The sequence below is a fragment of the Vidua chalybeata genome, chromosome 17, assembly GCF_026979565.1.
Source record: "Vidua chalybeata isolate OUT-0048 chromosome 17, bVidCha1 merged haplotype, whole genome shotgun sequence".
NCBI classification, from domain to species: domain Eukaryota; kingdom Metazoa; phylum Chordata; class Aves; order Passeriformes; family Viduidae; genus Vidua; species Vidua chalybeata.
The window spans coordinates 5,739,727-5,750,601 of record NC_071546.1 but is presented as its reverse complement, the minus strand read 5'-3'; the positions used below and the strand labels follow the sequence as shown (position 1 = coordinate 5,750,601).

The following is a 10,875-nucleotide window of genomic DNA, read 5'->3' as shown; positions in this document are numbered from 1 at the left end:
CCAGTGACTCCAGTGGATGACACAGATGATACACTTGCCTGATTTGCAAGAAGCAATGAGAGGCAATAACAGAGTTAGACCATCACTGGATGCTTCTGACCCCCTGCACACACAGGCACCCACGTGCACCCCAGCTGCACCATCCTCCCTGCAGTCCCTCTCTGCCACCAGCAGCTGTGATGCCACTGTGGTGCCAGGTGAAGGTATTTGGCAGCAGGCAGACATGAGTCATCTCACCTGCTGAAACTTCTTCCCCTCATGGAGTCATGCAAGCCCTCAGACAGGACGGTCTGCGTCCCCATCAATTCTGGGCACTGTAAAGGCAATATGAAAAATCTGGCAGGTGGAGCTCATGCTGACACCTCATTTTGAACTCCTCTGAACTGTCCTGGTCTTCTTAGCGTGAAAGCTCCATTGGTTTTAATGGGGCTTTCATGAACCTTGTTCCAGGGATGAGCACAGCTGCAGCACCCCAGGGAACACTCCTGCCTTTTTCCAGAGCACATGGATGGAACAGGGCTCTCCAGTGGCTCTGTGGGCTTGCTGGGTGTGAAGCTGTGATGTTTGTGAGGAACTGAAGCGTGAACTGCCCCCCTGATGCAGGTGTGAGTAATAAAGGAGAAGGAGGAAAAGGCTGATAATCAAAGGGAAATAAAATAGCAAAAAAAGATCAACCCTCCTGTTCAGGCAGTGTGAGAAAGTACTAATGGTTAACTCACTCTCACTGTGGACTAGAAGGAAAAAATGCAATTGCAGAGGAAAAGAGAAGTTTACCAAGCAAAGTGAATTTGTCATTCACTTTGCCAGATTATTGCCATTATTTGCTCTTCACTCTTAGAGGGATAAAGAGAAATCGTGCAAATGACCCTGGGCTACGGGCACAGCCCCCTCCGCGCACACACACGCACACAAAAAGAGGATGCAAACACAGCCTTTGAAATTCAGGAGGATAATTGATTCTCTGACGCGTGGAAGCCCACAGGACTCCTGAGGGAGCTCAGGTATAAAAGCGGAGATGCACCTCCCTGGCAGCCAGAGGACACTGGGGAGGGAGGTCCGGGAGTGCCCTCCCTGCCCGGCACCGCGGGGCGCGGACCCGGCGGGCTCACGGAGGCAGCTCCAGAGGAGAAGTTGGATTTGCAACAGGGGAAGGAGCACCTGGGCAGGAGCTGATCTAGGAAGAGCTTGTTTTCTCCAGGAACGGTAAGTGGGAGCCTCTCTGTGTGCATTTAACAAGATAATGTCTGTTTGGAAGTTGGGGACAATTAAATTCCACTGAAATGCAATCAAAGCTGGCATCAGGAAAGAGCTTTGCCAGGTGCCTTTGTACCATATAGAGATTTGTACCAATATGTTTTTGTATCAACTTACAGAATGAAACAACAATCGAGCTGCATCATAAGTGCAAACCAATGGAATTATGCTATAGATGAGCTTTATAAAACATGTTAGATGATGACCAGCTGTAGCACAGTTCTTCTCTTTTGCTATGTCAATGTGAGTTTCTTTTTTTCTGGCAAATGAATGGTGTTTTACTCACCTAGCAATGAAACTGTGTTTGAGCCAAACCAGAGTGTGAGGAGAACCACAACTCTGTGGTGCAGGTAATGCAAATCCAGCCACGAGGAGGCACAGGGAGGCACTTAAAAGGATTTCTGCTTTTCTAATGCAGCATTTCAGGGTACGAAAGTTTTGGCTTTATAAAACAGCAGGCATGGCAAAAGCTTCATTTCATCTACACAGAGGTATTTTGAAGACTGCTCAGGTTGAGGTTTCAGAATTGGCCAGAGGCAGTTACCCAGCTCTCCAACATCCCTGTCACAATGCTGCTGTTCCCACTGCACAGGATGGAACAGAGCTATTATGCTTCATCTGCTGGAATTGTGCTAAAAGCTCTTCATCTTAAGGGGGATTTATTTATTAATCATTTTTTCACATGCTGCCAGAATGGAAAGGGAAGGTGTCCCTCACCTCAGGAGAATTTCGAAGGTGACAATGTTTTGCAGAACTGTCAAGCTGCCTGCACACAGGGTGACACTTCCATTTCCCAGCTTCTCTTCTGAAATGGCAGACACATCTGGGAAGGGATGTAGAACTTTCATTTCTGATTTATTCCTCTGGGGAAAAGGGAGACAGACATACCCAAAAATCTGGAAGCAGTCTGTAACAAAGGGATAAGACAAAGCAGGATAGGGGAAAAAGGGCAAATCCAGAAACAAACAAAAAATTGCAAATAAACTAATAGTAGAGAAATAAAAAAAGAATCTCAAATGTTCAAAAAACAATTGTAGAGAAGAACTCAGCATTTAAAGAAGAGAAGCCAGAGACGGAAAGAAAGTGATAATTAGGGCTGTATCCTAGGAAGAGGAAGCAGACAACGCTGAGCTAGGTTTTCATTTACATTGGCACTTCTCAGTTCACATAGAAGCTGCTCTAATGCTGATTAAATCTCCTGGTTGGCACTTCTATAGATGCTGGTGCCACAGTCTGCTGGTACCCACTGATAGATGCCTTAGATAATTTTCGCTAGAAAAATATGTCTTGGGATTTTCTTGAAGATATTTAGGGAAGAGGCACAGAAGCAGCATGTTTTTCCAAGTTCAAATGAAAAAGTCAAAAAGGAAAGGGAAGCAGGGGAGTTGTTCTAAAAGCAGAAGTCCTGTACATCTATCAAAGTCCCTTTAAGCATTCCTTGGCTCTTTGTGGGGACAAAGTGATTGTGCAGGAGGCAGGAGATGCCACCCATGAGCACAAGGAGCTTTGCAGGAGCCACGGTGCTATTCCCAGGGGAAATGCTGGGGAAGCTGCTGGTCCCGTCTGGGAGCACAAGTAACTGGAAACAGAGACTGGGTGAGAACGACTTTGTGATAAGAAATCTCATTTCTTAGAGTGACACCTTTTCCATGTCTGTCCGTGCACTTCTGGCACTGCCACTAATTCTGTTATTAACTTCCCTGGTGTCAGCATCAGACCCACCTGCAAGACCTCAGGTCCTTACTCAGCCTCCCCCTCTCTGTGCTGACCTGCTCTGTCCAAGCAGAAAAGAGAGCTCACTGATGATGTTTTCCATCAGAGAGCCTCCCTGCCCCCCCCCCCCCATCTGTAAAACCCACTGCTTGAAAGTTCACTCGAGCAATCAGAAGTCCAAGCAAACCCTTTCCATCTGGAAGCTGCTCCTTTTACAAGGATGTATTGTTATACATTTGGAAAGGGATTTTTTCCCCTCCTCTTTGGGAGATCAAACATGTTTCTGCTTTTTCTTGTGTATAATAAGACAGGGAACGGGGAAACTTGGTATTTTAAAGGTTCCTATCCACATTCTTAAAGAATCTTCTTTGAGCAAAAGATCAGTGGCTATCAATGGAAACTCAGGAAGAGCAGCATTCACTGAAATACCTTCCTACTGCTGCTCGCTTCTGAGGACAAAAGCGCGGTATTCAGCTCCGCTCTTCAGCTCCCGAGGGTGGGTGACCTCGGGCCACTCTGGCCTGAGTCATCCTCAGCTCTTCAGCCAAGCCCAGGACACGAAGCTCTGCTGGAGCAGCACACACGGCTCAGCCCCGCTCCCCTTGCTCCAGCGCCGGAGCTCAGGGCAGCTGGGGGAGCTGCTCTCCACAGCAGCAATTCAGCCCTTCCGAAGGGACACATTTCAGTCCAGTCCCGTCTCCACCCCCTCCCCGCTGAAGAAACAGTCTGTGTTTTGTTTGGCAAATCAAGCCTTTGCCAGGAGTACCTCTGTGCAGTATTACCCCTCTGCCCAGGAGTTTTATTTGGATTTCCCCGTTTCTCCCCAGCCTCTGACCAGCCAGTGAGGCAGCCCAGGCACACACCTGTGCCCTGCAGGTACAACCATGTGAGCAGACACAGCCAGGCAGGGGAGGTGCCAGGGCAGGCTGCAGATGGTTCTGTGCAGGCAGCGAGGTTCCTTTCACATCCCTGCCAACAGCTGCTCTCATCCAGGAGCTTTTACAGCCCCTGCAGGGGTTCCTGGGGCTCACACCAGCCCGAGAGAGAGCTCCCCTCCAGCCACAGCAGTGGGACAGGACAGTGAGGGGCTCCCACAGCATCAAACCCTGACAGAGCAGACCCCAGCTCCAGGGGATCACACACAGCCACTGCCCCCAGGAACTGCCCTCCACGGGGGACACTGTGCCACACCAAGACAGCTCTGCCTTGGGAAGCACCACAGCCACAGAGGCACATTTCCAGTCCCTTTGTGCTGAGGAATGAGTGGAGGGACTGAGAACACAAAGGTGGAACTTGGCCTCCCCTCACTGCCCTGACTCAGGCTGCTCTGCATTTTAGGTGACTCCAAGGGGTGGAAGATGCTGGATAAGGCCACCCTGCTCCTGTTCCTGCATTTAGTCACATGCTCCATCTCCTCCCCTCTCTACCCAGCTCTCAGGTAAGTGCTGAGTGCTTTATGCACACTCTCACTCTGCCTCATCTCTGACCTTGTGCAAAAGAAGCAGGTGCCAAACTAAAGTTGCCAGCACTTCTGAAAGCCAGATCAGCTCTAAATGTGTTTCTAGGCCTATTTCTCTGCTCTGTCTTAATTTTTTGGGTACATTGCTGGCCTAGGGGTGATTTCCAAAGAAGGCAGGCACCTGATGGAATATTTCAGCCCAAACAGTTGGGTTTAGAATTGAATGCTGGGTTCTATAAAGGGAAATCTGGCAACCTCCAGAGCAGGCAGCACCTCCAGCCCAAACACTGATAAAACATTGTGGCTGCAGGGCACCTGACTGAAGTCACAACTGCAGATATTCTAGTGCCTGAAATCTACAGATACCTATTAATATTTCAAGTATTTCCGTGTTGGGTCTTAGAAGTTGCAATACTGCTTTGTACCTCTACAACTCAACAGAAGCCCAAAATCGAGCATTGGCTTCTCTAATGTGGATTTGCAATGTCCCATAGAAAATGCTTTAGCCTTGTGCCAAATCCATGGCACAAAGACACCAGAAACAGTGGGATTCTGCTCAAGGATGTTGGGAGTTCAGGGAGGGGGATGTTTGTTTGAGGCAGCTCTATAAACCATCCTTTCACTGCTGGAAGAGCTTCAGGGCAGCTTCTAGCTGGGGAGAGTGACAGTCACTGTGTTACTGCTAAGATGGGATGAAAAATGGAGAAAGAAAAAGCAGGAGATTAGGGAATAATGGTTAAGAAGACTGAGCCCAGCTGGCATCTGAGCACACCTCACACTGTGCCTGGGATTTCTCTTGCAGGTACAGTCCAGGGCCCATTGCTGGCAAGGCCATGAGCTTCCAGCTGCAGCACAGCAGCTCCTTGCAGAGCCAAAACCCCTTGGCAGAGGAGCAGCAGGAGGAGGGTTTTTTATCAGACCCCACAGAGAAAAGGTTTGTACCTCACCTGCCAGCCCTGCTGCTGCAGCGTGTGCTGGTTACAGCCTCCCCCCAGCCCAGGAGCAGCTCAGTTAGTCCCAAACCATCACCCATGTCCAGAGCCACGTCCTGCTGTCCCCACCAGCAAGGACACACTGATGGGGCAGGCCCATAGGAGCAGGACTCCAGCAGGGAACAGAATTTTCCACTGAGCTCTGGGAATCTGCAGGGATGCTAGAGCCTCTCCTTTCCATCTCTGCCTGGAAACAGAGGATCATTATTTCTGTCTGAAGCAGAGAGGACTTGTCCTTACAACAGTGGTACCAGCCCAGTGGTTTGTGCTTCTGGAGCCTGGGTCTAACCACAGGCTAGAGATCTGCTGGAGGCTCCTGTCACCTGTCCCAGACACAGCCCTCCCAAGAGGTGATGGTGCTGCTGCAGAGCACAGGAATAGCCCAGCCCAGCCCTGCCCTAAGTATTTTATTTAGCCTGCTGCCTCCATGTCAGGACTGAGCTCCCTCAAATCCTTTTACCCTCCAACAGGAATGTAGTCCAACACTACAGGGTGTTTGCTGTGCCTGCCCTGGTATCAGCCCTGTGACACCTGGGCTGTTCAGGTTTTTCTCACTGACAGCTCAAAGAGCACACTGTGCTTCCTTTCCCCCAGGATGCAGCGCCACGCTGATGCCATATTCACTGACAACTACAGGAAATTCCTGGGGCAGATTTCCGCCCGAAAATTCCTCCAGACCATCATTGGCAAGAGGCTCGGGTAAGCCCCAGCACCCTGCTGCCCTAGGGCTGGGTTTTGCCGATCGCCCTGGGCAGTGTCCTCCATACACCTGGCAGAAGTAGCTGCCTTTCACTGCAGCAGAAGCAATCTCTCCTGCTGGTCCACATCCCGAAGGGCATCCTGCATCCCTACAGTCTTGGATACACCTAATCACAGTTATCATTAAGCAGCCTAATTAATGCTTTCCTCCAAGGCTGTAAGCATCAGATCAGCTGAGAGTTCTGCTGCAATACCAAGAAGCAATAATATTTGCTGGTAATATTTGCAATGATGCTTCACTGGTAGGGAACAGTTATCCCTGGCCTGGTTTGAACACAGAAAACAGCCTCTCCATTATCCTTGGCTACTTAGATCACTGGCTGCCACTAAACAAGACCAACTGGTCAGATGCAAGCCAGCCCAATCCATCTTCCAACAAAACAGCAAATACAGCGACCAATTCCTTGTTGAAATTAAGCATAATGACCTTAGGCTCAGTCCCAGCAGGTTCCCTTTCTGTGCTGTTCAGCCTCAGCCCAACTTTGAGTGAGGGACAAAAAAGCATCTCAGAAACAAAGAGGTTTCCCATCTTCACCAAACAGAAGCAGCGAGAGCAGCCCAGGGGAAGGGGTGCAGGAATTCCTGACCAGGCGCCAGTCTGACAGTATTCTGATGGACAGCCAGTACCAGCAGCAGATGGTGCTGAGGGACTTCCTGGGAGCCATCCTGCAGAACCACAGGTGGGTGGGAATCAGTTCATTCTCTGCTCACTGCAGGAACACACCCAGGTCCGTATTGCTGCCTGCCTTCCAGGTGTGAACCTACAGAATTGTCATTTCAGGAACACTCAGGGAAAGAATGAGGCTGACCTCACAAGCAGGGTGCAGCCTGTCCTGAGCCAGCCTGCACCACACAGCAGCACATCACTCTGCTGTCTTCTCAGCCTTGTAATCCAGTAAAATATAGCAGAAAAGAGAACTTCTCATTGGTCCCAATGATGCCATCCCTGTCCTCTTCCTTGACAGGCCTCAGGACATCGACAGCAGTGGGCTGGAAGGCTTTCCCAGCACCCTGGCTAAGCTCATGTAAATACTTCTCCTTTTTCCATCTCCCCATGCTCTGGTGAGTACCATTCCCTGCTCAGTCCTGTGCATAACTCACTGCTGCTGCACTGCTCAAGGCTTGAAGGCTCTCCTTCAGCGATGCCAGCTCCCACTGCTGTCCAGGAAAAAGGTGCTTGCTGCAATTTAAGGGGGGGAAAGAGCTCCCAATTAATATTGCCAAGTACCAAAACCCCGATAGTTTGAACAGAGAGAACACAAGTGCTGTGAAGCTGCATGTGGATGTCTGGAAACAGGCTTGCAGCAACCCAAAGCAGCCTTGCAAAGCTATCTGAGATGCAGTGCCTGAGGGTCTAGGCCAGGCTAAAGGCAGACAAAAGGCTTCTCCAGCAGCAGAACCTGTCTCTAGGTGCCTGGGACATGTCAGATTTTCCCTGCATTGGGCAGCAGAGAAAGTTTTACTGTTTTCTGTATCCCTCAATCCTGAAAACAGTCAGCTGGGACTTGAATTATGCTCTAAGTCTTGCCATTCCTGGAGGAATAAGAGCCAGCAAACTGTCCATCCTTGGGAATACCTTCACTTGATCAGCTGTCCACAGAAATTAAGCCTGTCCAATCCTGCCAGCACAATACAAAGGGGTGTGGAGAGATCAGTGTGCACACTGAGCAAAAGAGGGGCTGGGGAAGAGAGGGAAGATCAGAACTCTACATAAATCACACGTGTGGATTCAGCTGGGAGAGCATAATATTCCAGCATCTCTCTTGCCATGCTTGACTTGGTTACCTTTCCACAGATAAGGTCAGTCAGGAAAAGCCTCCAAAGGATGAAAAGAATTCTGTGTGCTTATGAAGTTGTCTGGTAATTCTCTTTTCCTCCTCTTTGTGTCTAGAATAATTCAGAGCTCATGGACCAAACTGTACAGTGAGCCCTTCACAGCACTGAAGACAATCCCAGATGTGAGCAGCTGGAAACTGATGCATACACTCCTCAGATCTGATCAAAGGAATGCAGTGCTGAAGCACTACTTAATTTACTCCAGTCTTTACAATTTAACTCCCCTCTTGAAATATTGCTCTGTACTAAATCAGAAAAACCCCACCTCTGTGGTTTAACCTCGGGCTGCTTTACACAGAGACTAAAACAAGTGATACACTTGTAATCCTGGGGACATTCTGTCTACTAATTAAGGTTTCAAATCACAAAGTGTGGCAAAATTTCTGCCAAGTCATCTTTCTGTTTGAGGGCCTGATTAATAAATATGAGGCCACCGAAAGGCACCTTTAGGCAACTTAGTAAATTGATTACAGCGTTCTCTAAATTGATGCTGATGGCACAACCACACACAGCAAGGATCTGGGTGAGACATGAATCCACACATCTCTCATTCACTGGAAACACTGCCCAGGGCTGCTGCTGCTTGGCTTCCTGACACAGAGTCCTGGCAGCAGAATGAACTCTAAAATGCTCAGCTACGCTGCCTGCTCGGCCTTGAGGAGTTCAAGCTGAAGTTACAGCCCTGCCAGAGCTAAAGGAGATCCCTGTGCATCAGATTGGGCTGTCACTGTTTCAACTCAGCCTCCTGTTATGTGCCATCCCCTGGCTCTGAACTCCACCGTGGCTACAGTTACACTGTAAGTGTTGTAAAAGGAGTAAATTATTACCCAGTGATCTCCTTTCTCCCTCTCACCCCAATCCCCCTGTTGTTTGTGTAATAATCATGTCTTCAGAAATGTAAATAACACCAGGATGGGGTCTGCTCTCCCATCAGCAGCAAGAAATAAGAGTTGTTCTAAATAAACCTGTCCAACAGCAGGTCAAGATGGCTCTTTTGTTGAGACCTTAGTTTATTGATTCTGGGCCCAGAATGGAAGATGCTCCTCAGAGACAGTTGTCAAGTGCACCAAGCATGACTCAAAACTGGGCTAACAAAGGCACCAGCTCCAATACCAACAATAACACCAGGCTGGAACCACAATGATACATAAATGTGTGTTAAGGCCTATGAGGTCTTCCCTCCTTGCACTCCAACAATTCCTTGTTAGTCTGCAGTAGTTACCATCACCAGGTGACATGTTTTAGGATAGGAGGCTCCAGTGTGCATGGAAATAATTTCATCCTTGCACCAACTCCCTGTTACAGCCCTCCCTGCTCAGGTTTTACAATTCCAGCACTGGGGAAGTATTACAAACCACCCAGCAGGATGGGGAACACAGAGGATGTTGAGGGAGATCAGTGAAGCTGTGACAGCAGCAGGAGCTCTAATGGATAACTGCTACCCTTCCATGGGCAGGCAGCTGTCAGAGACATCCTTCTGCTCCACAGTGCAGAAATACACAAAAGAAGAATTACCTGAGTAGCTCAAAATGGGTTTGTAAACTTGTTCTGTAACAACAAACTCAAAGCCATTAAGACTTAGTCCCTCCAAGGAAAGGAATTACAAAAAATGAAGAAGATTCCTAAAGTAGTAAGTAGGCATAGTAGCAAAATGAATTTAAACTCTTAAGTGGCATAAAAGGCACATGCCTCTGGATTGGATACTGCCAATAAAATCAAAGCCCTTTCAAAAACATTTCAGAAAGTGTTAGGGTGTTTCAGAAAATCCATTTGTGATTAAATGGATGGGTGAGTGTAGCTATTTGGAATAAAACAGACTCCTTTGGAGGTTCAGTTTGCTTCAAAATGAGGAAATATATGCTCAAACTCTGTGATATTAAAGCAAATAAAGATATCTGAGGACTAAAAGACCAAAATAATAAACATAGTATTTCCTAATGCATTAATAGCAGAATCAATAGCAACACACACAGCTTAGAGAAAATACACCACAGGGGCACTCCAGGATTTTCCTTTTGCATCCTTAGTCTCCTTGGATAGTGCTGCAGCTCTACAGGCACAGGGAAAGTTCTGTTCTAGCACAAAGCATCAGCAGAAAGAATTCGTTAAAAAACAAAGCTTCTAAGTAAGCAGTAACAAAACACGAGGCTAAAAAAAGTATTTCAGGGTAAATGACTATGAAGAGTAGTTTAGTTATTTCTTGTCTAAAACTCCTTTAGCCCCAGAGGACTTGAATGCAGCCTGAGATCTGGTGTTTGAAGGAGTGCAGAGGAGGTCAAAGAAGTTCATTAAACCTCTGTGGGCCCACCCTAATGTTTACACTGAACCAGCAGGTAGGAACAGCTGCAAAGAGCAGGAACAGTGAGCTAAGTGTGAGCAACAGCATGGGGAAGAGACAAGGTGGATTTAATAAAGTGGGGTCACGTCTCACATACGTGAAATGCTTTGGAGGATTGAGCCCCACACCCTTTATCCACATGCTTGCTTGCTGATGTAATTTTCCTGGATTTCCAGAAGACATTTGATAAAGGCCTTTAGAGCAACTACCCTTGACACAGGATGCACAGGAGCAGGGGAGGCAGCAACTGTTAAGTTTTCCATCTGAAAGTTGCACATCAGAAGGAGATTTAGGCCTTTGGTTATTAGTATCTGTGAGTCCTTCAGTAACACCCAAAGCTGCTGCCTCAGCACTGCTTGGTGGTCCTGAAGGGAGGAATTAGATGGGAAATGAGAGTTTGAGTAACTCAAACATGGCCACATGGCAAGCAGCAGACACCTGGCTTTTTGGTTTCATAGAAGGCCAGAAGCAACAACCTCATCAAACTCGTATTTGGAGTGATAAGGTTACAGCCAGAGGTTGGA

At 48.1% G+C, this 10,875-nt stretch overlaps 1 protein-coding gene across 1 annotated transcript; it reads left to right on the top strand.

Moving 5' to 3' along the window:
- Positions 1-1,030: 1,030 nt before the first annotated feature.
- Positions 1,031-8,972, top strand: GHRH (growth hormone releasing hormone). Its single transcript, XM_053958683.1, has 7 exons — positions 1,031-1,203; positions 4,306-4,405; positions 5,229-5,360; positions 6,013-6,117; positions 6,720-6,857; positions 7,143-7,239; positions 8,069-8,972. Exons 2-6 carry the CDS (start codon positions 4,326-4,328, stop codon positions 7,204-7,206), a joined length of 519 nt encoding a protein of 172 aa, XP_053814658.1. The 5' UTR covers positions 1,031-1,203; positions 4,306-4,325; the 3' UTR covers positions 7,207-7,239; positions 8,069-8,972.
- Positions 8,973-10,875: the final 1,903 nt, after the last annotated feature.